Genomic DNA, 27,685 nt, shown 5'->3' on the forward strand with positions numbered 1-27,685 from the left:
AAATAAGCTTAGTTTAATAGTCAACAAATAAATAAAAAAAATAAAAAACACTGAACATCCTCATTCCAGTAGTAGTGGAGTGTAATGTATTTAACCTGATATTTATTTATTTTGTTCATTAACGCCCGAGGGGCATTTATAAAAACCATACAGGCTAACGTGCTTAAAAATAAAACTCAAATAAGTAAATGCGCAGAAAAAAACAGCGTGAAATTATGAAAGATATGATAAAAAGTTAAATAAAGTAAAAAGACTGAAGGCCGACACAAAAAACAATAAGTATATAAACAAAACATGCGAAGATATAAAATAATTCAATGAATTCTGTAAAGCAAACAAAGGAAATAAAGTCTTACGGTATTTGCAGTCAACACATTACCCAAATAGGTTAAATAACCCGTAAAGTAATGCCGACTACAATGAGTAAATTTAGTGATTTTTTTTATTTGTGAATTGACTATTAAATAAAGCCATTTTTTTAAACTTTAAGTATCGTATTATCTGCGCTATAATTTTTTTAAGTTTTTTCAATTTTGAAATTACTCCGCCTGTGACGTCACAAGTTCTCTACGGTGAGTCCTGCTGATTGGTGAATTGGCTTCCTGTAAACCAGAAATCTATCACAACACTATCATCGGTGGTTGATTCACAAGAACACGTAACGCCATTCAAAGTAGTTCATTTTTATTCGAACCATTTTTTTTATACATTTTAGAAAAACTTCGCCGTACATGCTTTCATTTTTACCGCGTGTAAGAAAACATTTTTTATATCCAATTTCCCGTAGCACTGAGCTTCCTCATTGTTGAATAAATAAATTATTCATAAATCAATTCCCCATTTATAAACGCCCGCATGACTAAAATGTATTTTAACAAAACACAATAACGTTGAAATATGTATGTAATGTATTAGCTTTTAAATATGTAAAAAATAGGAACGGTACATTGATACTTAAAAAAATACAATATTAGTTTTTTTTTTACTATCGACATTCAGATTTCCAATGTAAGAATTCGCTTGAAAAATATTGAATTCATTATTTTTTAATTGATATGCTTGTTTTACATAAAACTTTATAGATATTTTTAATTAACATGGATGTTTTGTATTGTACATATTTTTTACACAAACAACATGAACAGAAAAAGATTTTTGGATTATGCTGATTACAGAAATGTAATAGAAGCAATGAGTTTACTTCACCCTTTTAAATATCAATAAATTTACCTGGTTTAAAGTAGCAAAAAATGTAATAATAAGAAAGGCCGTAAATTGGCAAAAGCGCTCGTTAGTCAAATAATAAGTAGGTAACTTTCAGATAATATTAATAATAATAGGCAACTTTCTAAAAACAAGTTGATATTACAGAGTATAATTTCATATTTAATACTCCCCTAAATTAAGTATTCCCGCAGGCTTTCGTATAAATATTTAATTGATTTACTACCTGGAATCGAGGGTTCATAAATAATACCCCGTAAGTAACAAAATAATTTACTAAAGAAATATGCCTTTGTTATGTTACGATGGGTTCATCTTTACTTAGAATTACTAACTATTTTTAGATGCTGTAATAACGTTTATAAAATCGCGAGTTGATTTTCCCTTTGTACTTTTAACAGTCCTAGAACTAAATTTCTAACTTATGAGAATAAAAATTTGTATGAAGAGAAATAAATAATAATATAGGTATGAGATATCTTTCAAATAAATACAGTAATTCAAATAGTTTCATCGGCCAATGACCGGTTTCATCTCTTTCGTGGCATTACATTGGTGTGCGTTTGAATAAAACACAATAAAATTTTATAATTATTTTGAATATACATTAATTAATTAAGATAATCATTTTAGTAGCGTCTATTTACTTTGTATATTTTATTCTGTTTTTTTATTAAATAATTACAATCATTGGAAATTATTTATAAAGCACCATTTTCGCGAAAATTCAACCGGTTAATGTGTCTGTGAACCAAGTAAATATACAATTCGTCGTAATCGTAGAACAGAGACGGATGTGCGAGAAATGCGACGTTGATTTTCTTTTATATTTGATCTTGAAAAGGTTTATGAAGGCTTTATACTCGTATACTAGGTTTGAAAAAAAAACGTATGTAACTAACCCAGTATCGAAGTATATATTTTTTTACTTATCGAGTTTTGAGATAAAGTGTCCATAAAAAATTAAAACCGCTCTCATGTAAAGTTGAAGGAAATCACATGCATCGTTGTTCTACGTTCACGACGAATTGAATTGCGCCCACGTTTTTACCCTGCTAGGTATACGTCATACTGTTGTTTTTTTTTAAAATAAAACAATGCTTATATCACAAAAGGCAATGATTGTAAATGGTACTTCGTTGCAATATATTATATAACAATTTACGTTTAAAAGGAATTTTTTTGGCCGTATGGTAAATAGTGATCGACCGAAGTTTCGATTTCGGTCAGTTTGGGCCATTAAAACGAGTTTCGACCGCGGTTTCGGTTTCGGCCTAAAATTGGCCGAAACTTGGCTCAGCCGTAACCTGCGATCGGAATGTATCCGATTACGTTTGTACTTACGCCGTCCCGGGTGCATCTTATGGCTCGTGACTCTTTCTCGTGAGTTCTAAGATTTTCTATATTTATATATTTGTATTTCCTTTATTTATTTTTATTTAGGAAAAAAACAACAGTTTTTACATATATTGTATACAGAAAATAAGAATACATATGAACGAAAATTGTGAAAACATTCAATAGAAATTTTCCACAGTGGTGTAAGCTATTGATTAAGTACATTATCGGTATCAAAATAAAAGCGATTTAACAATTGAGAAATGTTAGGCACTTCAAAGTTGCAAATAAAATAAAAATACATATACGTATATGCAGTTTTAAAAATAAAGTAAATAGAAACAAGATAAATTTAAAGAATAAGAAAAGAAAAAAGTGATAAAAAATAATGTAGAAGGCACAAAAATATAATAATGAACATACGAGTACATACATAATTACTTACATCGTAAAACTAAACGGATGTACTGTCCATAAAGAATTTTCTGTATTTCATATAGGAGAGATGAAAATGTCTGCGTGACCGGAGAGAACAGTATTATAATAATGACATTCTCTAAAGAAAAAGTCGTTTTTCTTTGAGTTAGTCCTAGGTACTGGCAAATTAAATGTAGTATGGAGTCTTGTTCTGTTGGGTACAAGATATTCTAAAGAACTTGTAAGTAAAGGACAGTCTTCGACGTTGTTTATAGTTAATAACTTAAAGTTCCTGTAGTGTACATTGAAAAACTGTTACATATAAGTTATATGTTTAACATAACAACGAACCAGCGCCTTTAACTTATTGAAATAAGTTTCTGTTTCTGTCGAAAATCTTGTTTCTGTCTGTCACCAATGGCAAATGCCTTTCAATTCAATTATTGCTTGTGAAAGCACGCACATTTGAATGATTTATATGAAAACTTGTTATGCACGCACAAGCAAAGTTTATTACATATTTGAATCGCCTGTGTATCGGTATTCATCCATAATATCAAAACAACAATGTACAAGAAGTCATATTTTAGTATTTATCCCATGAAAATACCTTTTCAAAAAAGGAAACCTTCGAATTTATACATTTCGTTCGCAGGGCAAATCTCTAGGTAATCATTTTTAAAAAAAAACATCTGAAAAATGGTATTTACGGGTATCGGTTTGTTAGCCTTCAGTATTCCATTATTTACCCTGTAAAAACATCCTTTACCGCTAAGGGGAGCCAAATTCACGTTATTATTTATTTGGAGTTCTGTAAAAAGTTTTCAACATCAATGTCAGTTCCGACAATGTTTCCATAGTCACCGAATTTTCGGGGAGGTTCGAGAAGGTTCGGTCCGTAGATTGGGCTGCTTTGACAAACAAACATGAGCGGCACTTTCTATGAATCCTGTTGCGAACTTCCCCCGACCGGGCGAGGATCAAAGGGCTCTGTAATTTTCTCTCAGCGGGTAGCGACCTGCTTTAAACAGCACGTCGATTATCGGTTGTTACGCCCATGTCTGAAGATTTACAGTTCATAATGTCGGCCGTTAGATGGTGTTACGTGTTTTATGTAACGAACGTAATCCACAAAGGATTGGAGATATTTTACTTTATTTCACGTTCCCGATTTAGGTTGTATGAAATTATTTTCTATGTAATTTCTATTTTCGTTGGGTAAACGCCACTTTGTTTCGAGCATCAAAATTAGGTGTTCTGTTTCCAACTGAGGGGATTTTTTTATGAAATAACTACAAATGAATCATTTCTTTAAAAAAATATTTGCAAATATCATATTTATTTATTTTAAAAAACAACAGCCATTAAAACAAAAAAATTCAATATTATACAAATAAATCAAATTAATAGGCAAATTATAGTTTTCAAAAAAAAACATACTTATTTAAGGCCACTCCTTATTACTACACTTGAAAAAAATGTATAATTTAAAATAAAACATACGAAAAGAAAAAGTTTTTTGTTAATCCGTTCTTAAAAAATCTTATCGCCAACGGATTCACACGAAGGAACCCCAGCGGTGCTTTTCACAACCGCACTCGTGGCCGTAAAAAAACACTTTTATCTCGCGTATTTTGTATGCAAATACGCGAGATAAAAGATTTTTCTTCGGCCGTGAGAGCGTTTGGAATATCACCCCAGATTATTTTTTTAAACAAAAGAAAATAAATATAATTTGAAAGTTCATTAAAAAATATATACCTATTTGAAGTTTGTTAAATAGAGTTAGATTGAATTATTACTATTATTTGCAATTAAGGCTCTAGCATTTTCTTTGTAGTTGTTAGAGTGAGAAAATATATACCGATTTCATTAAAAAAAATGCTGTAAAAAACGTATGTAGTATTTACGCCTGGATCCAGATAAAATGATGTTATCTTTCTTTTGCATGTAGATGATAAAAGGTACGTTCAGAAGAAGTGTATAAACGTAATTATATATTATACAACATGGATACATAATAATGTTTACGTGTTGTTTTCATTAAACATTTTGTTTATGTAGATACCTAGCATTTTCTTTTCTTTTTTTAATAAATATTAGCGATCTTATAATTTACCCAAACAATTTGATTTTTGGACCTTTTTTTAGTCGTGAAAAAAACGGGTTAAAAATGAAAAACAACTTGTGGTGGAGCGGGGTTCAAACCTCGGACCTCCTGATTCGGAGTCCACGAAACTACCCACGGGACCACAATTCGTCGTGAATTTAGTAAAATGATTTAATGAATGAAATAAAGTAGATACTTGTGCGATAATAGTGGGTAGATACTCTCAGAAAAGAAAAAAAAGATATTAGTAATTTTCTTGTTTAAAGTACTTGCGTACATACTTTTCAAAGCTTACACTAATGCAATAATACATTAAGTAGGGACATTAAATTATTTGTAAAGGCACATTTAGAGCAGATTCATCTTTAACACCGAACTTTTTGCTGTGATAATTATTTTCGAATCAACTAAATTTTACGCAGTGAATCTAATTTATAAAATGGAACAATTTTAACATGTATAGTGTATATTTTAGTTTACTATTATTATTATGTATATTAGGTACGCATGAATTTGTTTTAATCACCATCATGGGCATGCGTAAAAGTAAAATCATCCCAGTATATTGAGCATGAATCCACGAAAATTTGACAAAAGTTCGAATAAACCTTATTTCGTTAAGATTTGTTAAATTTTTTAGCAATCACTCTGCTATGAGAAAAACATTATGGTACAATCGTTAACAAAACTATCAGTCAAAAGACTGCGTCTGATGAATTAACTTTACAATTTTTTTCAACTAAGTATAAGTTATGTGTGTTTTTTCCAAATAAATATATTTTTTTGCAAATTTTTTAATCACGGTAGATTTCCATTATTTTACAAATATTAAAAAATATATGTATATTTAGCCAAGTTGGTAGTCAGATTTAGGAGTCGAAGTTCTATTTTATACTAAAGTTATTTTTTTTCTTGTTTTCGTAAAAGCGGTAACAGTCAAATAATTATACTTTCGTTCCCATATAAACAAATACAATAAATAAGAATAATATTAAATAAGGGAGAAATATTTATTTGGGCCTTAGTGCGCGTATTGCTTATTTTTTAATCATTTTTACTCAATTCGTCATTAAAATTTAGTGCATGTTCATTTGTAAATCTCCTCTAAAATTAAATCTTAATTCAGTTTTACTCGTATGCACATAATTAATCAAAAATAATTTTTCAATTTACTTCCAAATTTATAACTGTCTTGATTTTATTTTTTCTTTGAGATGGGTTCAATAATATTAGGTAGGTACAATACATAATATCGTAAAAGAGAACTTATTTCGAAAAAACATCGTAATATTATGTTTAGTTAATAAGTGGTAGTATTTGTAAACTTTCTTAATTATTAATATGATTGCCTATTTGTTTACAGTAAATAAATGAATATTTGTACAGTAATAATACTAGTGTACAATATGTAAGTATTAGTTTGGCCGTTGAAAGTGCAAGCAAGTTATTTTCTTTATTTTCAATCAAAGCAGCAATGGATCTCGTTTAAACTTTTTAACCTTTAAAGATTGAAACGTTATAAAATAAATCCCAATTTATGCAGTCCTATAGGTACATTTCAAAACATAAGCATTAGATTTAACTGTTTAAATGCCAAGAAGAATACCGAATAGTTTAATAAAATACAGAATTAGGTTCTATAAAGCTTAGCCTAGTTGCATAAAATTTTAATAGACCAACATGTTTTAATACTTAGGAAAATAATATCTCGAAAAGATCGAACGACACAGATGCCGCAGCCGGTCTGTTAATTTGCATTTATTACAAATTATACCTCTTTTACCATTGACTAATTATTTTCCATACAAATTGCTTCAACATTTCCTATTCTACCTTACTGCCAGATATGGAAAGTTATGCATGAAATTCTCTTCTTTTAGGATTTTGATATTTACGCTACATATTATGTAAAGGATTGTTCATATAATAAAAGTATTGTATCAATATTCGGGGTAAGAATGTTTTGTGTTTAGAATATTTTTATGTATTTTGTTTGATGAATAATCTTATAAATTGGTTTATAACTCCACTTAACATTTACTAACAACATTAACAAAATTCATTATTAACATAACATATTCATTAAGCTTTCAATATCATAAACTAATATAAATTTATTTTTTTAATACATGCAATACCAAATATTCAACTTTTTTTAAATAAAGTTTTAAGTGGTTACTTACTTTTCGTGTCTACAGACCCAATAGGGTCTTTAATTTTCATATACAATTTCAACAGTTTTGAATTGTAAAATCATACACATTGATAAAATATTATTATATTTTTTGGCACTTTCAAAAATTAAGCATGTCACAAATATAATTATTGTGTAATAACTTTCAGCTAATTTTACCACATTCATTGATATTTGAATCATTTTTATTAATAGTAGATTGTTGTTTCAATTCATACACTAGTTAGTTTAATTATTTTATTAGAATCTGTTTTTTATATAAAATTGACAACTTTTAGCCGAGTTTCCGTGATGAGGGGACAAGTATTGACATCTCAGGGCCTTGGAATAATTGGCCTAAGAGTCTCCGTTGATCGGTTCCCAAGATTAGGATTCACTCTAACAAGACAAGGCGGCTGGTAAGTTTTAAAACCATTTTCTGACAATGTGCTTAGTAGTGTTCTCCGGGTTACTTATGAATTAATCTTGTGCAGGTTCGATGTTCTCGTGAATGGAGGAGGAGCCGTAACGCTGCAGTTCCAAAGGTCGCCTTTCCACCCTCTAACCCAAACAGTTTTTGCACCGTGGAATCAGATAGTCGTGTTGCCTCCCGTATATATGCAACTGAGTAACGAAGAAGACCGAAAATCCGAACCAGGGTAAGATATTTAGTATTTCGCAATCTCAATTCATCGTAAATCTTATTGTTTCCGTGACCGAATTTTTCATTTGAGTTCAGATAGTAATGATATTCTTGCACAACAGTTTCAGCATCCTGCCCAACCGTCAAATTTCCATGAACTTTCCCGGATTATCGTCTTCTATCTTTACGCGAGGAACTGAACCGTGTATGGCGCACGACCATGAACTACTTTCTCCGAGATTGGCAGGAACATGGGCCCCTCATACAGTCGGCGGCCAGCCTGGAAGAAGTCTTATACTTGCCGAAACTCAGGTAACCAATAAGAAAACTCATTGATCTGAGTAAATATTTAAACCTCTCTCCTTTCAAATGTAAGTTCTTATTGTGTATAAATATTTCAGTTTTATTAATCTAACTCAACTCAACTAACTTACAGATTGTTCAGGAGTCTATCCCGATACCTGGCTCCGATCTACACCTGATGTACCAGTCTTCACAAGCCTCTGGTTACTTGAGTACAGTACATATGAAACTAACGCATGATGTGATCCCACCAACACTTACCCATGTTCATGTAAAAGTGGAAATCGAGGGCTCCCTGCATGTCAAAACTTACGAAGCAGATCCAAATCTGACTCACACTTTTGCGTGGAATAAAAGAAATGTATACAAACAGAAAGTATACGGAGTCGCTCAAGCAAAGATATATATCGGATACCAGCACAGTACATGTCGGGAGCCTGTTTGGGAAACACAAACGGCAACTCTGCAAGGTTGTGACGTAGACATTTCAGACATCGGTGGTTGGGGATTGGACATTCATCATCATTACAACTTCCACGAAGGTATTCTTCAAAAAGGAGACGGTTCAACTCTACATTTGAAACAGTATCCTTGCACTGTCCAAGTTCTTATGGGAACCGGATTACAGAGGCCACTTTTGTGTCCGGACCATTGCAACGGTAAAGCCAAAGACGCTAGACTTTTGACTCCTGTTTCTCTCGCATCAGGACCTGATGGCAGTTTATACGTAGGAGACTTCAACTTAATTCGACGAATCAAACCTGATGGAACAGTTCACACAGTACTGCAGATAAGGTAACTTTATCAAATTACAATCTACTTTACATTTTGATCGAGGTGTATACTTTTTCCGATCGGTACTAATAGAATGATCTCTTTGTTCTAGCGCGACCCAAGTATCCTACCAATATTATCTCTGTGTGTCACCGGCTGATGGGCATCTGTATGTGTCAGATCCAGAAAAACATCAGATCCTTAAAGTTCTTTCACTGGACGATGTACGAGATCCTACAATCAATATGGAAGCTGTTGTGGGTAATGGGGAACGTTGTATTCCGGGGGATGAAACAAACTGTGGTGATGAGTCTCCAGCAATCAGAGCTAAACTGGCTCACCCGAAAGGTACATTTCACCCAATCACAGCTGAAAATTTATTTTTAGATTCATCTATTTGTGACAACAATAGTTTTTTCATAAAAAATTTCGGTAAAATAAAGAATTTAAAAAAAAAATCGTACATAGTGAGCAATATGTAATAAATACGTACATTCCATTTATATCTTTAATGGCCTTTGTTTATCTGTGAGTGTCAGAAAGTTTTCAAATGAAATATTCTAGTATACATACTAACACAAATTGTCATGAGGAAGTTTAGCGATTTTTTTTTATAGACTGTCAAACTAAGCCTGAAATTTTTACTTTTATGAATCGTATTATTGGAGCTATGATTTTATTAAGTTTTGTAATTTTGAAATCACTCCACCCGTGATGTCACTAGTTGTGTCGATTAATTGTCCTGACATTTAAAAAGAGAACCCTGTACATATGAAAACACGCTAAACATGGCTCCTCGGAAACTGGAAATATATCAAAACACATAAGTTATTGGCTATTCTAAACAGCTGTTCACTAAAAATGACACCATAAAGTAGTTCATTCTTATTAAAACATATTTTTTCATATGTTTTTTAGAAACTTCACTGTGTAATTGAATTTATGCCATTTAACATTTCAACGCACTTTACTTTGAAAGCTCACATGATACAATAATTTATCAGTTAATTAAATGTCTTTTGATATGGATGATGCGAAAAAATTAATACATTTTTCTAATATTGCGTTTATAATTTACTTTTAATTTAAGAAAAATTTTCACTCACTAAAGACTCTTTCTAGTTTAGTAAATTATGAGTATCATAGAACTTTTTCTGCTATGATTATCATACTTGTGCGTGAATCTTAGTATTTATGTGAGAGGAGAAATATATCATCTCAGTAGATAATTATTTGACTTTTATTTTAATTAATTAATTTGTATGAAAAATTAAAAAGGATTGCAAATTCCATATTTTTTCATTTTACATGTTTCATCAACCATCCACTTGAATTTAGAGTGAAAATAAACCACCGTGAATAAATTTGTATTAATACTCAGTACCTGCATAGTTTCTTTAATATCTATTTTGATTGCAGGTCTTGCTATAGCTGCTGACAAAACTATGTATATTGCCGATGGAACAAACATCCGAGCCGTGGACCCGAAGGGAAAAATTCATACTTTAGTTGGACATCATGGTCACCATAACCACTGGACACCAGCCCCATGCAACATTGCTACCCCAGCACACCAAGCCCAACTCCAGTGGCCTACTGGGCTCTCTCTTTCCCCTTTGGATGGCTCTCTGCACTTTATTGACGATAGACTTGTCATGAAGCTAACACCCGATATGAAAGTCAAAGTCGTGGCTGGAACTCCGTTACACTGTCACAGAAATCCAAATAGTAATGAACTAGAAGGAAACGACAAACCGGAATATGTCAATGCTTCGATTGTCGAGAAAGTAAAACCCGAAAATGTATTGGGTACAGTCCTGTCTTTGGCTTTTGCTCCTACAGGGGAACTATACATAGCAGATGCTGATTCTAGAAAAGTGAATTCAATCAAATGTGTGGACACTTCAGGAAAAATTACATTGTTCGCTGGAAAGCAGCAATCAAAAATGAAGGATTCGACGTGCGAATGCAATTCAAGTTTGTCTACTACTATTAATCCACAGGCTCGAGGGACCCCAGACCAAGTGAATCCAAACTGTCCCTGCTCACCAAACTACTATGGAGAAGAAACAACCAGCAATGCTGAAACTCTCCTATCTTCCAATGCCAAATTCCAGTCAATATCAGCCCTTTCTGTTTCACCAGATGGAGTACTAAATGTAGCAGATCAAGGTTTGTATTCAACCATATAAAAAGTACCATACTTCAATATTTAAATTAATGTTAAAATTTATATTTATGTAAAAAAAATATTTGTAAAATTCTAATAATATGCATGCTTACACTTTCTATTATGTTGTATCCCAACTCAACACAGGGTTCTTGGCCTCATAGAGTTAGGAATATGTTGTTGTTTTTTTTTTTTAATATGTATCTTTGTATAAATAAATTAATTAATCAATTAATCAAACACATTGCTAAGATACATAAACTAGGATCTCAGATTTTATTTAACAATAAAATTTGAGATTGTATATCTTATTATATTCTATTCTACACCTGTTACAAATGTATGATTTTTTATTTCTTTTCTAGGATCATTACACATATTGGCACTAAAACATTATTTGCCGAATCATGATGAAAGTGGAGAATTTCACATTCCTTACCCACCAACATCTGAAATATATGTCTTTAATAGATATGGACAACATGTTGCCACTAAAGATTTAGCTTCTGCCAAAACCAGATATTCATTCCTCTATTCTAAAAATACAAGTTTCGGTAAACTGTCAACTGTGACTGATGCTTCAGGAAATAAAATTCAATTTCTCAGAGACTATAGTAATCTTGTCAGTTCTATAGAAAATACGCAAGACCACAAATCCGAACTAAAAATGTCAGGTGTAGGTTTTCTTACCAAATTGACTGAGAAGGGAAGGTCAGAAATTGAATTAGATTACGACAGTAATACTGGATTGTTAAACAGTAAATCTGGGGTAAGCCGAGTATTTTATATGCTTTTTTATTAGCTCATTTAATTTACATATTTTACTTTTACTTTGGATGTGATTCAATATGTTAAACCGATTACTTTTTTTATTTCAGGGTGGTGAAACATTTATGTATCAATATGACGATTTGGGTCGTGTCACTTCTCTTATAGTACCGACTGGAGAAATTATTAACATAGCATCAGGATTAAGTAAAACTCATGGTTTAGTGGTAGATGTATCAAATCCTGTCAAAGCTATAACAGTTAATGAAAAACAACATAATAGTGAACTCTTAATGCAAGGTCAAAACTCTAAAGCATTGATAATTAAAAATGAAGAAGAAACCACTAAAGCTTATATTTATGCAAATGAGACCCTTTCTGTCATAACTCCTTGGGGAGGAAAATTAGAGAGTTCCGCTATAGCAAAACATCCACTTCTTGAAGCAGCTCTCCCTGTTGAAGCAGAAATGTTGCGAATGTGGTCTCACCAAACAACAACATTCGGTGATAACCTCGTCAATACTATGACCTCTGGCTACAGCTTAGTGGGTGATGTGAGAAATCCACAACAAACACTCAATCGCGAGATTTGGGTCAATGGTTCAAAAGTTCTAGGTATAGAATTTGACCAATTCACCAGCAAAGAAACATTTTACGATCGAGATCACCAACCGATACTCATTATTACATTTGACCCTGCAGGATTACCACAATCATTTGTGCCGTTTAATGGGGAAGCTCCCCTAAATATATCTTACGACAGGTTTAATAGAATGGATGGATGGAATTGGGGTAGTTCTGAGGAAAAATACACTTATGACCGTCACGGGCTGTTATCTGAAATAACCAGTGTGCAAGATGGAACTAAAATTATATCTTATAATGACTGGAATCTTATTTCCAAAATAACCCTCGCTAGCCAGAGAAGATTTTCTTTGCTGTATGATGATGAAGGTGGCCTAAGGCAAGTAACTTTACCAAGCGGTACAAAACATTCATTCAGCATTCAACCATCTCTTGGCTTTTTACGTGTAACATATACACCTCCTGGATCATCTCGGTCATACCTACAACACTATTCTCACTCGGGAGCTCTCTTGCAAACAGTTTACCCGGGAGATGGAGCTCGCATTGTATATCGCTACCATGGATCCGGACGATTGGCTGAAATTGTGCATGGAGATGGTAGAACCGAAATATCATATTCCAAATCCTCCGGTATGCCCAGTGAAGTACTTCACACTGAAAAAGATATGGATTATCGATGGGATTACCAATATTTAGGAGGTTTACTTATTGAAGAAAGAATTGACTATGGTGCAAAAACCGGTCTTAGCAATGCCAAATTCTCTTATGAATATGATACAAATTACAGATTGACATCCATTCAAGGTCGCATTGGAGGTCAAACACTACCCACACATAACCTTGCGTATAGTAGCAAAACAGGTGCACCAGAACTTATCAGCCAATTTAAAATACTTAGACCAAAATTCAACGAAACTACTGTCTTTGATGGAACTGCAATATTTTCACGCGCCACTGATGACAGATTTTTGGAAAAACAAATCACAGTTACAATTCACAGAATGGAAGTATTCAGGATGGAATTTTCTCATGATTCTCACGGACGCATATCGCAGACTAGAACCTATACAAAAAATGTTGGAGTAAATACATACACCAATGTCAAGAATTATACCTGGGACTGCGATGGTCAACTATCTGGAGTAGAAGCTCAGGAACCGTGGGGGTTCAGATATGATGATAATGGAAATATGTTATCCCTTATGTATCGAGGGAATATCATACCAATGGAATATAACGCAATGGATCGTATTGTGAAATTTGGAGAAGGACAATATCGCTATGACAACAGGGGTCTTGTGACACAGAACGCCAGAGAAGAACGTTTTCAATATAATGCCAAAGGACTTTTAGTGAGAGCCACAAAAAAGGGACGCTTTGATGTTCGATATTATTATGATCACTTAGACAGGTAAATAATTTTTATTTCATTTCTAAATTAATTTTTAAAGATTAACTCAAGTTTTTGAAAGTACATAAATAAAAATATTAAAACTAATTTAATGTTTCCATTCCTTTTTAGATTGGCATCAAGAAAAGATAACTTCGGAAATGTTACTCAGTTTTTCTACACAAACCAAGACAGACCTCATGAAGTTGGCCAAATATATTCTCCAAGAGATGGAAAATTGATCACGCTCATATATGATGACCGAGGGCACTTAATATACGCACAGGTAAATAAATATATTTTGTACATACCACCTTAATACAATCACTCAAAAATTTATCCTTTTCATATTGCATTATAAGTCTTATGACTACGGAATAGAGTTTCAATAACTTTTCAAGTTTTCATATTTATATTGTAAATGTGAAAAATTTCTTAAAGTTTTAAATAAAACTTTGATTAATTATGGATCAAATCATAAATTCAATTCTTGTTCAATGTTTCCCCATCTCTATTTCAGGTTTATCGCCATAAGTATTATGTAGCAACAGATCAATGCGGAACCCCGATAATGGTATTTAATCAATATGGAGAAGGAATAAGAGAGATCATGCGATCTCCTTATGGACACATGGTTTACGATTCAAATCCATACATATACTTACCAGTAGACTTTTGTGGAGGCTTATTAGATCAAGTTACTTCTCTGGTGCATATGCCAAATGGAAAAGTGTATGATCCGTTGATAGGACAATGGATGTCTCCACTATGGGAAAATATAATACAGAGAGTGGCAAATCCTACTCATTTACATCTTTACAGATTTAATGGAAATGACCCAATCAACTTAAAGCAAGCTAGAGAAAAACCCACAGGTACCTATTTCAAAATCAAATACTTTTCTCAAAAATCAGATACATATCGCTCTTGAATTATGAACAAAATTTCAAACAATAACTATTTTTCCAGATCACTTGAGTTGGTTGTCACGACTAGGATACAACCTGAAAAGCCTCGCTCCTCAACTGTTTCCACAAGAACTACCTGGTGGATCTATTCTTCCACCGATTTCAAGACCTCCAACAATCTGGGGAAACCCTAAAGAATCTTGGTCTTTACAAGTTCCATCACTAATGTCTAATTCTCCGGCAGTAAATGTTGAGTCAGGATTTATTTCATTCTTATCACTTAGAAAAATGTCAGATGCTAAATCACTGTCATCACCTCCTAGATCAGCGCTTAAAACAGATGTTATGGATTTAGCTCCTAAAAAGATTGGTGCAGCATCTGAACCTCCCTTTGGGAAAGGAATTCTTGTATCACGCACCCCTCAAGGTCAAGCAATCGTGTCCAGTGTTCCTGCAGCAAATGCTATTTATCGAGATGTATATACTTCAGTATTTAATCGATCTTATATGCTTCCATTCACGTTTGTTGTCCATAGTGCTCAACAAGATGCATTTTACTTTGTTAAAGAAGAAAACTGGAGAGCCAATGAAGACAAACAACAGCTGAAACGTATGCAAGGTCAAGTAAATTCTACTTTCCACGATATCCCCAAAGAAAATGGCAGCGGTAACAACTATCTCGATGTTAAAATTCATGGTGCTAATGCTGTTATAAATCTGCGATATGGTACAACAGCAGAGAAAGAAAAACAACGTTTACTTCACCACGCAAGGTTGGCAGCAGTAAGGAAGGCCTGGCACAGGGAAAAGGAAACTGTTCGCAATGGCTTTACTGGTAGTGTGGAGTGGTCAGCCACAGAAATGGATGAAATACAAAAGCAGGGATTCGCCACCAATTACGAAGGGGAATACGTTCATGATATACAAACTTATCCTGAACTAGCTGAAGATCCTTTCAATATTCGATTCATCAAGAAACAAACTGACCAATCAAAGAGGAAACGAAGGAAAAGACAAACTAGAGATAGAGAGAAAACTCAATGCTATAAAATATGGGGGTTCAGGCACCCTAACTGCTAGTCGTAAATTCTAATTTCATTGAAATGACGAATTTATTTATCATGTTTTATCAAAAGACTTGATTTAAAAATTATTTTTGAAACAAACCCACTTTTCTAATGGAATATGAAGGAAACCAAAGTATATTTGTGTATTCAAGATGCCAAAATTGTGTGAGAACGAGTGAATGTGTATGCATGATATCCTTGTGATTAATTAAATTATAAATAATATATATATATTATAGTGAGTTTCATATGATTATGACTCTTTTGTTTCCACTTTTGTAAATATGAAGACCTTGTGATGGAGCTATACATGCATAATTATGTTTTATTAAAAATTTACTTTGGAATCATCAAAGTATTATATCAGTGGCTTTCTCCGTGTTTAGTAAATGTTTTTGTATGCATACTCGTACTTTTTTTAAGTAGATAGGAATATCATGTATTATAAAACAATCCTAAATGAATTTAAGAAAGTCAATTTTTCAATGCAAGTTCGCTAACCAAAGTGTGTATTATATTTTTTACCAGTAAAGCAAAATATTGGACAAACGTGCATGTACTTAAATTATTATTCAAACTCAAGATGTGCTATGTATTGTGAATATAAATCAAGTTTGAGGCTAGGGACCAATCTCAGATGGAAGAGAGGTTTTTACCCTTCAACATTTTTTTCAATGAGAAATATGCATCTGAATAAGAATACCTAGGAAGTATTATAAAATGATTTATCATTTCATGAAGTTCATTGAGTTTTACTATTTAAAAAAAATATTGTTGAGTAAACAAAAAATGACGAATAATAAAAATACGTTTTTTCTTTTATATTTTACTTCAATAAATTATTTATATATTTTTAGTACCTATGTCTGTATAAATAATAATGTATTTTATCTATGTATATTCTATCGAAAATAATCTTTTTGAGGAAGCCACTGAAATGTATAAAAATATGTGTAAGAGTTAAAACTCGTGTAGATAGCATTTTCAGAAAAGAATTAATATAAATTAATAAATGGACTGATTTGTGTAAAATATAAATGATTATGCGTACGAATTTTATTTATTGATATTAACTATCTGCCAATGCTTTAACAGTGTCCATAATATGAATATAATATGAATAAACCCATAGAGCTGGAACTGACTGTGCCCAATTTATAGTAAGTACTTAGTGTAGGAAACTCGGGACAAAGAAAGATCTGGTAATATAAATATTAGCACCCAAAGCAACGGAGCATTCCTTGGACAAGAGATCACTCACTAAACTCTTATATTCCAAAACAATCCAAGATGAAGCCCATCGTATTATTTGTAGATTATTATAATTTACATTGTTGTCTATCGAAATATTTTCTTTAATTATTGTGTATATATTTGGTAACCAAAGCAAGCTTAATGTGAATAATTGTTATTTTTTTTATAAACACATTTAGCTTTAGGGACATTATTTATCACTTCAATTATTTGTTAGAAACATTATTTGATGTGAATGGGAAATAAACATAATTTACCCACTACATTAAATAGATAAAACTGTGTTGAGCATTGTTTCTCTATGTCAAGTATTGATGTGTTGTATTTACATTAATCACTATCATATTATGTGTTGTTAAACAGATATGTTACATATTAATAAATTATCATAATATTTATAAAATAAATTTCCCCTTTTCACACATTATTACCTACATGAAGATCATCTTGATTCTCCTACAAAAATAATAAATTAACAACTTTCCTGTGACTTTTCAAAAGTGATTTTTCAAAGCCTCCTGTATTTATTTGTACACTTTCTGTCCATCCAGTTACGATAAGTGTATTTAGGTTTGGTCTAAGCTGTCCAATTCATTGTCACCATAACTTAACTATAATAGAGAGTATTATATGTAAGTGTTTTAAATATATATATATTAACAAAATAAATTTGTTTTATATAAATAAACAATTGTTTTATTTCAAGTTTTTCTATATTTGTATTATGTCATTTTTAGGTGAAATTTTATGGGGTGAAATATTTATTAATTTTGCTCTTAAGACTGTAAGATAATGATCGAAAATTGATTTAAAATCATTTATTTGGATGCTAGTTTAGTTTATGTTTTCAAAAAGAGGAGAATATAATTCAGTTGAAATATATTCTCCTCCTTATAAATAACTAAAACCAGGTTAAAAACGTTGAGATATAATATATAGAGACGACGCTCCTACAAATCTGAGCTAAAAAGTCATCCACGAAGGAAAGGGAATGGTCAGTGAAGAATGCCAAGTGTCATCACATCATATCACATCGACTTTGGCAAGCAAAACACGTAGTAAGGTAAAAAGCACACACTGTTTATATCTGTCTAATGTGAGTTTTATTTAGTATGCTCTCCTCTCCTCCGCATATGCATCACATTTGTTTATCATTTTACTACATATACTGAAAAATACACTTGCGGACGAAGGAGTAGGATAACTGGCGAAATCATTTCTTTCAAAGTAGTTCGTTTATAATTTTTTTCGTACATTTTCAGAAAAATTGGCGGCAAAATTTAATGCTCCAATTTATGCCACGCGCAAAAAAACATTTTTTGTATACTATTTCCCTTAGGGCTTAAGTTGAAGTTCTATATTTTAGCATCGCCTAATATCAAACAGCCCTCATTTCTGAGTAAATTCTCAATTGACTGTACCAAATACCTACTACCCCCGGTAGCCCCCGAATGACTTCTTTCGTGAATAATTTTCTGTTTTCCAATGAGAAAACGAGTATCCTTATTCTTATTCAGAGTACCTGTCTAGCAGATCCATATGCTGTCGGCCTTGAGTCAACACTGACTAAATTATAGATCATAGATTAAAAATTTGAGTTCGCTATTCGCCACATTATACCCTCTATCACTTTTATTCGATAAGGATGGCATGTGAAAGAGAACAAATTGACACTATTCAAGACTAATTAATATAACCAGCACCCCATATGCACATGGTAATAAAGGTGACAAATATAATATAAATATATTTCTTTGAACTAGTCGGTTGAGGAGGGACCCAAAAGTAACGGGAATCGCGCTGTGGTGGGAAGGGAGAGTGGGAATACCCATTTTTCAATCCGGTGTCCCTTAGGGACACGTCTTCTGAGTTAGTGTGTAAAGTCTAAGTTCTGTTACTGTGAATTTATCAGTTCGTCTGTGGGAAACTATTTTTCCTTTTCGCAAACGTGATGGCCGATTGTCGAGAGCGGCTATAAAATTTTGTTTCCTGTTGGAGAAATCGGCCGCGGAAACTATTGTAATGCTTAAGACTGCTAAGAAACCAGAGTCTACGAGTGGTTTTCACATTTAAAAAATGGAGAAATGTCAATTGAAGACCAACCTTGTTCAGGACGCCCCTCAACGTCAAGAAATGACAAAAACATCGAAAAAATCAATGCCCTCGTTTGTGAAGACCGTCGTCGAACCATTGATGAACTTTGTGAGATGTCTGGATACCATTGAGTTCAATTCAGAGGTTTTGAAAAGATTGAGGGAGAGTATCCAAAAGAAAAGGCCAGATCTTTGGCGCACAAGCGACTGATTCTTCCATTATGACAACGCGCCGGCCCACACCGCTCTCTCCGAAAAGCTGTTTTTGACCACAGATTACAGATATCTTTAGATAGGAAACTATGGTACTATATCTAAGCACTTTGGGCGTCGATCGCAGCGCTGTTTAGTGTGGCATACAAGAAGCTTTGACGATGGCGCGAAAATTCAAATCACTGCGTTGCATCGTATATTGATATTTATTGTACAATATCAATACAAAATTGCTTAATTAAATACAAGTATTAGCACGCAATTTAATTTTTCTGTCCTGTATTTAAAAAAACAATTTTATATTGATATTGCACATTAAATTTATTATGGAATAGGAATACATAAATAAAAAATTTTAAAAACATTTTTAATAGTTTTATTTTACTGTTAAAATAAATCGCTCAATTCTATTATATACGTCAGAAAGAATCGAGAAAGAAAACTGACACTTGTAAAATAATATTATATACATGTGTGGTTAGTATATTGGATTATCAAAAATAACAATTGAGTATTATTTAAAAATTGTGCAGCATTGTGATCAGCATTGGATCCCTGCTATTCCTGGATGAAAAATATTTTCTTCGTGCAGATTAAGAGCCATGGCATCAACAATCACCATTCTGAAACAAAAGAATATTATTAATGGTGGATAATTTATTTTATTTCACATTGACATTTCTAGGCTGCTGCTTAGGAATAAAACAAGAAGGAAGCACTTATATGCTTATTAAGTAATGAAATGAAGTGCTTATATGGCAGGTAAGAAGAAAAGGGTATGCATGTATCTACTTTATTGTCTGCGCTTCTTATTCTTAAGTCTTTTATTATAAGACTTTCTAGCTTGTAATTTGAGAGGATCAACAATGCAAGACTCTAATTTTTTTCGCCCAGTTAATAGAAAGTTCATTTGTTTACACCAAGAAAAAATACATAATCGTAATACTAAGTTAACAATAAAATCAAAAAGATGGCCTCTATGTGCTGGACAAGATAAACATGCTGGATTTAATTTAGATAGTACTATTTCCTTCAAACTCGACATAACATGAAACTTATGGCAAATAATCGGTAAATTATTTTTGCAGTGATTGACAATGGTATTAAAAACTTTATAGATTTTGATTGTTGGGTGGATTAAAGTATTTGGACCACATGCCCTAGAAGTTATTAAACTATGCCCCGGTAACTGTATTTTAGATTTAAGATCCAGTCTACATTCACAACAAGATCCAAATTTAGATAGAGCCCGTTTTGCCACATAACCAGCTATATATTTACAAACCGCAACATATTGACTACTTTTCTGTCTTGAAGAACTTGTTGGTAAGGAGTGACTTCGATGTCCGATGTTAAAAAAAGTTTTAATGAATCTAAAATTTCACCGTCATCATTTTCACAATTTGCTCCAATGGAGCGAGTATGAGATAAGTTTGATATGAGAAGCGACTTAAAAGCATCTATAAAATTTGAACTAGAGGGGTTAATGTTACGTGCACCCTGACTTCTTACCATGCCAAAAAAGTTTTCAATGGGGTCTTGGTTAAGGTTACGTGGAAGCACAAAAGTAAATTTATAACATGTAAGTAATTTATTACTCAAATATGATATTGCTTCCAGAGTTGTAATCCAGTTACGCACTGTAGGTGGTATTGATATTTTTTGGTTTTAGGAATCTAGAAATTTTACTGATTTTAAGATGGAAATAGCTTCCTGCCAAAATTTCCAGTAGGGAGATGTTAATCTGACTCCACAACGGTATTTACAAATAATACTATCAGCATTGAGAGAACTGCCATTTAAACTGTCGATAAGTTTATTTATAAATAAGACAAGATCAGCAGTCTGCGATGCCCCATCGTCAATATCATCCACAGTATCTGCCAAAGATTTCATGGTAGTTCCTACTGTCCTGCTGAACACCAACCTTGACCTTCATTTTTCTAAGTTTATCAGGGAAAATATGACAATCTGTTAATTTGTGCATTTGGAAAAAGTCTTCCCCTCTTGCTTGATCGTATGTGTATGATTGTACAATATGGGACCACTTTGCTATTTTTGATACAGAATTTTGAATAAAATGTACATTTTACTAGCATATTATTTCTAAATCCCTTCAAAAGATGTGGCACATCAAACATTTGTACGATTTCATGGCCTTCAATTTCAAACCCGTGAACTTTATATTCAGTACCACCCCGAAGGTACAATTCACGGGTTTCCTGTTTCAGGATATTTATTTTATTTACAGCAGAGTTGTGCAGTGACATATACATAAGCCAACAGAGTTTGTATTCCACCCTCTGTGGAAAACGTAGCCAGTGTAGTTCCCGAAGTAGTGGAGTGATATGACTGAACTTAGAGATTCCGAAAATAAGTCTCGCTGCGGTATTCAATACAGATTGTAGGCGAGTCATTTTGTTCATTGGTAGACCTGCATAGATACCATTACAATAATCGCCTCTAGACACTACAAACGCATTTTTTAATTGACGGGCGGCATCAAACCTTTATTGATGTCGGTGAGTTTCATCTAGATAAATTATTTCACCTCCTAGGTAATGCCTAAAAACACTTTAATTTTTTTATGCAAGTTTTTTAATCAACAATATTTTAAGAGTATGTCCAAATGTTTGTAGGGAGTTATTTAGATTGAAACTTAAAGATAACTGGTAAATGTACTAAGAAGTTATGTTATTTCTTGGTAGTTGTAATAATATAATAAAAAATAAAAAAAGTTTTTGTGCAACTGTCTCACAAATTGATATTTCTTCCAAGAAAAATATTCCGTTTCACTAATAGCTAGTTCACGCATAATGGATTGAGCGAGATGGACAACAGTTGCCGAAATTACAAACAGCTGTGGTAAATTACATATTTTTTACATTTATATATGTATATATTTAATCTTACTTTGTTACTCTAACAAACAATTTAACTCTGCAAAGCGTCCTTTTTATTGTGAATAAATTTACAAAATATATCATTCAAAATGATAACGGATAGTGAAAGTGATATAGAAATAATAGTACCTCACCGAGAAACTTGGAGACTTAGCAGCTCAACCTATTCCGAAAGTGAATTAGACAATAACGATCAACTTCTAAGTGATGTGATGATAGTTTATATGACTCTTAAGGAAGAAATCGAAGAAACTTTTTCTGAAGTATTCTTGGATCAATATCGAGCTGATATACCTCATTTACCACAATTACGTTTTGTTTGTAGAATAGTTTGTAGAATAGAGTTTGTATAATAATAATTAAGTTTTTTTTGTAGAGTAATAATTAATACCTAATGAACAGCTAAAACATTTTAATTTCCCATTACTGTGGGTACCCATTATAATAAATTAACAAATTATTTTTTTAATATTCAAACATCCTAATTGACAAACATTAGGTTCCATGGTAAATTATTTTTATGTTTTATGGCTCTTTACTTATTTGTTTATATTCTTAATTAAGGGGTTTTCCGGTGATATTGGGACCTCACTAGATAAGAGTTATTATATTAAAGTTAAAATATTCAATTAGTTATTCAACGAAGTACATCAATATTTTCGTAATCACTGGGTCGGGTATAATAGCGGGGAAAGCACAGAATACAATTATTTTCCTCAAATATCATATAAGTGATTGAAAAATCTAAATATTAACATTGACTACTGGACTACATTACTCTGCTGGAGTGCACTCAGACCAGAAATACGCAGTGGGCCTGATATGTCATCAGCGTTGATATCTAAAAACATTATTAATTAGTAATATTTTATTTATTTATTTTATTTTATTTTATTTAGAAAACATACAGTCATACAAAATCAGTATTAAAAACAACAATTTTTTAACATAAAAAGACCAATTAAGTTTTCATAAATTAAAAAGATATAAACATTAAATGTGACAAAAAATAAAAAATAAATAAGAATTTTAAGTGAAAAAAAGATAATTGTTGACATTTGCGTTTTCCATGGAGGTAATAAATTAAAATAAATAAAAATACCGAATGTACACTCCGAGCCATCCACGCACACACATGAACGCACATATAAAACATATACAAACATATACATTACATGCGGCACATATGCATAGCATAAACCACTCAAGATGTACATTCAGCAACTATCCCAAATAATCGACCCCATGAAGAAATTTTCTGTACAAACGCAACGTGCAGTTAAAAATGTCTACATCAATACTGAGTTCGTTATAATTTCTACAGGTGCGTCTAATGAATGAATTCGAGGTATAATTGTTTTTACAAGTTGGTACATAAAAAAGGGAATTTAATCTAGTATAGCGAAGAGGACAACGGAAACCAATATTTTGTAAAAGATACGGCGAATCAACTATGTTATTGAGAATTTTGAAAAGAAAAATTAAATCATATCTAAGGCGCCTTTTTTGTAGTGATTCTATATTATAATTGATCAAAGATGCGCTGTAATCATTTTCAATGTTACCAAAACGATATTCCAGGCTCCTTATAAATTTCTTTTGAATGTTTTCAATTTGATTAATATATACATTATATTGAGGGGACCATACTAATGAAGCGAATTCGAGTTGACTTCGCACATAAGTATAGTAAAGAAGTTTTAATGTATTTGGTGATGAGAATGGCTTGGAGATTCGTAAGATAAACCCTAGAAGTCTGTACGCCTTATCTACTATTGTATTTATGTGATCTCTAAATAAAAGCTTATCATCCATCAGTACACCCAAATCTCTCGCTTTCATTGAACGATTGACAATTTTCCCAGATAGTTTGTAGTCAAATAGTATACTTTTTTTCTTTCGAGTAAATGACATGACAAGACATTTATCAGAATTCAATAATAACTGATTGTCCTTGCAATAGCAACAGATTCTATCTAAGTCAGCTTGAAGAACTTTGCAATCATTTATTGAAGACACAATTTTAAATACTTTATTGTCATCAGCGTATAGCAAAAAATTTGAGTTTTGAATGCATAAACTTATATCATTGATATAAATAATAAAAAATAAGGGTCCAAGATGCGAACCTTGAGGGACACCTGATGGGATTGGTTTAAATGATGAATTAAATCCCTTGAGTGAGACCGATTGACTGCGGTTACTAATGTAGGAACATATCCAACGATACAGATTCCCCCGTATACCGATGTTCCAAAGCTTGCGAAGTAAGACCAAATGACTTATTTTATCAAAAGCCTTTGAATAATCCGTATATAAAACGTCTACCTGAAAACCTGCATCCATTGCATTCAAAACAATATCGGTAAATTCACAAAGATTTGATTCAACTGACCGTTTCTTATAGAATCCATGTTGATTGGGATTAATATGTGGTTTTATAACATCGAAGAGCTGATCGGTTACTATATTTTCAAGGATTTTACTAAAAATGGGAAGAAGAGAAATGGGTCGATAATTTACTACAAGACTCTTATTTCCTTTTTTATGCACAGGTGTAATATTTGCCTTTTTCCATATTTCAGGAAACGTGCCTTCCTTTATTGATAATTGAAAAAGATAAGTAAGAGGACGCGCAAGCTGTTTAATACATTTAGAAATAAAAAAAGGGTGTATGCCATCAAAGCCAGCACCCTTGCTGACTTTATGTGACAATGTGTCAATGAGTCGGACAAGTAACTGTATATATACATTTTAAGTTCTTCGAAAATACAAACAGCTTTAATATGCCGATTTGCTGGAGAAAATTATGGGTCAGAAATTTGTTTCAACTGAGAGGGTCACTTTCATGGTCATGTCATACGATATAAATGTGCTATAAACTTTTTAATAATTAAAAAAGGAATGGCCCACGCTCAGACGCTGTAGTCTTTGTCGATCACAAAAACGGCATTTGTAAATTTGCAGAAAACACCCACAAAACTAGAAAAATCTTATGGTACTATAAAAATCATTTAAACTTGTCAAATACATAATAAGATTCTTGTTTGTAATATTTAAAAAAACTTATGTATTCATTGTTATCATTTGTTAGTCAAAAACATTCCAACTGTTGTGTAGATTTTATAATTCACCCTTTTCACAAAATGGCTATTATCTCAGTTTCACTTTTCTATGGCTGGCTGCTTTCTGTATAACTACGTTCAAATATCATCACTTTTGACTTAGTTTGGTTCATCGCCAATTGGCTCTCCAGGCATACATCATACATTCTAGAGACTATTTGTTGCAAATCCTCGTTGCTGCTTGCTAACAGAACTGCATCATCAACATACAACAAGCAGCTGACTGAAAAATTATCAGTTTTTGCTCCAATACCCATACATTCTATCTCTTTCATACAGTTGTCCATGTATAGATTAAACAACCATAGTGACATTACACATCCCTGTTTCATGCCTTTTGAGATCGCAAACCAAGATGTAAATCTCCCATTAACTCTTACACACACTGAACTCTCCTGAATTTATATGTATTTTTTCTTATTTTTTTCTTTTTAACAAAGAAACAAAGATGTTTCTCTTTCTCTTATATATAAATATGTATGTCTGTAAATTTTTATTACAAAAATAAAAAAATATTACTACAAACCAGAAATAGGTTGGATGAAAGTCGTACCACTGCAACTGGCAACGCCTTCCGGGAGTGCACAGGGGAGTTCTTCAGTAACAGCTACGCCGACTGTAATTCACAATAAAAATAAAATGAACATCATACCAGATAACATAATGCAAGAATTTCAGGAAAAACCTTGAAAGATCGAGTAAGGCTTGAACGAATAGAAAAGAATAAGCTGAGATGGTTAGGACGTGTAGAAAGCATTAACGATAATATAATAACTGAGATAGAACATAAGTCTGAAAGAAGGGGTGTAAGGAAATGTGAAAATTATAGAAATACATACCCGAACTCTGTTCACCAAGTAAATAATGAAAACTATTTTCTTTGGATGGTGACTTGTTAAACCCTGTAAAAAAAATACAAATTACCAACACCACATTGCAAAAGCACATCCTTACAATTGTATACACACCATGCCACCCTAGTAATTGTTTGTAAATAATGACCAAATAAAAATGTCGGAAGTTGCAGGAAAAGGCACTACGCCAACTTTGTACATACATTATAACCCGATTAATCAACTGTAAAAACAATATAAACTCCGATTGAGACAAAAAATATGGAACGATATAGCAAAACTGTAAGACAAATCACAAACACCACATTCCAAAAGCAGACTTGCAATTGTATAGACACAAGACAGATAAATAAGGTGCAATTACAGTGGAAAGCTAACCTAAGTCGTACATATATTTTTCTTGCAGAAATACTAATAACTTTAATTGTAAAATGGGTCCAGATTAATAAAAGTATGCTTTCCCTATGAGTTATAAATTTGCAGGGCAGGCAAACGGGACGAATAAACGTGCAACATGAGACAAATTCTTGAAATAATTATGTATGAAATATCATGTAATTTACCTGGCAATCCAATGGTAGGCACAGAGCACAGTAAAAGCTGGATGTCATTGTATTGGCTAAAGTTGAATGCGTTGAAGTGTTTAATGCATACAAAACAACGTCGATTAATCTTGTCATCGGATAAATTCATAAATTTGGGACTTTGAACACGATTGATCCGTTCTTTAAATAAATGTGGATATCGTTTCGGAAAACGATGTAGTTTTTTCGTAGAATTACGATTCGGTACGCAACAACTCGGTATTTCGAAGAAAAAGTGCAAAAACACAGAGAGCAGTGTGACAGCGATTTCGAATGGAAACGGATAAATTGGCGGTTCGTCTAGAAGGACGCCGGCCGGCACGGCGTGGCTGGGCACACGCCGCCGACAGTTGCGCCACAAACTGTATTGATTTACTAGCAAGTGGCTTGTGCGACATCGGAAGAATGACTAGAAAGTCTTGTATTGGCTGAAAACTGCCTGACTAATACTAATATTTGCTTGACACTTGACAGGTAACGAGTAATGAGCATAGACTATACCACAAATTTAACTTGGTACAAAGTATTATTTTTTGATCACCATAGACAATACCCAAATTTGTTTCATTGTAGGGGTGATTCACATACAGATTATCTCCAATAAAATACACCTACATTTTGTTACTAAATTCGGAATCCGTCATTATGTTATAGATCATAAAAAGTCTAAGCTTTATATAAATATAATCGAAGCGAAAAAGCTACTGTGCAATACACAAATGTTTGTATTTTTTTGGTATTTTTAACAAATTATTCCAACACATGGATACTACTGCGTTGAATTTA

General features: G+C 32.5%; 1 protein-coding gene and 1 long non-coding RNA gene across 4 annotated transcripts in view; one reads left to right on the plus strand and one right to left on the minus strand.

The window, feature by feature from the left end:
- Nucleotides 1–16,034, plus strand: part of LOC148284822 (teneurin-a-like) — a 141,017-nt gene extending 124,983 nt beyond the window's left edge. The window contains exons 10-20 of the mRNA XM_088234203.1: nucleotides 7,562–7,681; nucleotides 7,757–7,921; nucleotides 8,028–8,217; nucleotides 8,342–9,003; nucleotides 9,095–9,330; nucleotides 10,402–11,154; nucleotides 11,518–11,921; nucleotides 12,031–13,919; nucleotides 14,031–14,184; nucleotides 14,419–14,773; nucleotides 14,868–16,034. Of these exons, the coding sequence (XP_088090329.1) occupies nucleotides 7,562–7,681; nucleotides 7,757–7,921; nucleotides 8,028–8,217; nucleotides 8,342–9,003; nucleotides 9,095–9,330; nucleotides 10,402–11,154; nucleotides 11,518–11,921; nucleotides 12,031–13,919; nucleotides 14,031–14,184; nucleotides 14,419–14,773; nucleotides 14,868–15,886 (5,947 nt within the window). The 3' untranslated portion in view covers nucleotides 15,887–16,034. The remainder of the gene's footprint in view (nucleotides 1–7,561; nucleotides 7,682–7,756; nucleotides 7,922–8,027; nucleotides 8,218–8,341; nucleotides 9,004–9,094; nucleotides 9,331–10,401; nucleotides 11,155–11,517; nucleotides 11,922–12,030; nucleotides 13,920–14,030; nucleotides 14,185–14,418; nucleotides 14,774–14,867) is intronic.
- Nucleotides 16,035–19,489: 3,455 nt separating this feature from the next.
- Nucleotides 19,490–27,347, minus strand: LOC148284823 (uncharacterized). 3 transcript variants are annotated; one of them, XR_015823717.1, is made up of 4 exons: nucleotides 26,879–27,347; nucleotides 26,301–26,363; nucleotides 25,988–26,077; nucleotides 19,490–20,056 (listed from the first exon to the last, which is right to left on the minus strand). It is a non-coding gene; the product is annotated as an uncharacterized LOC148284823 (long non-coding RNA). The 3 variants fall into 3 exon arrangements; XR_015823716.1 differs by having other exon boundaries at nucleotides 25,988–26,363; XR_015823713.1 differs by lacking the exon at nucleotides 26,879–27,347 and having other exon boundaries at nucleotides 26,301–26,872.
- Between the last annotated feature and the right edge of the window lie 338 nt (nucleotides 27,348–27,685).

Source organism: Micrasema longulum, unplaced genomic scaffold, assembly GCF_059751315.1.
Source record: "Micrasema longulum isolate JH-2025_06_02 unplaced genomic scaffold, ASM5975131v1 h1tg000086l, whole genome shotgun sequence".
Lineage (NCBI taxonomy): Eukaryota > Metazoa > Arthropoda > Insecta > Trichoptera > Brachycentridae > Micrasema > Micrasema longulum.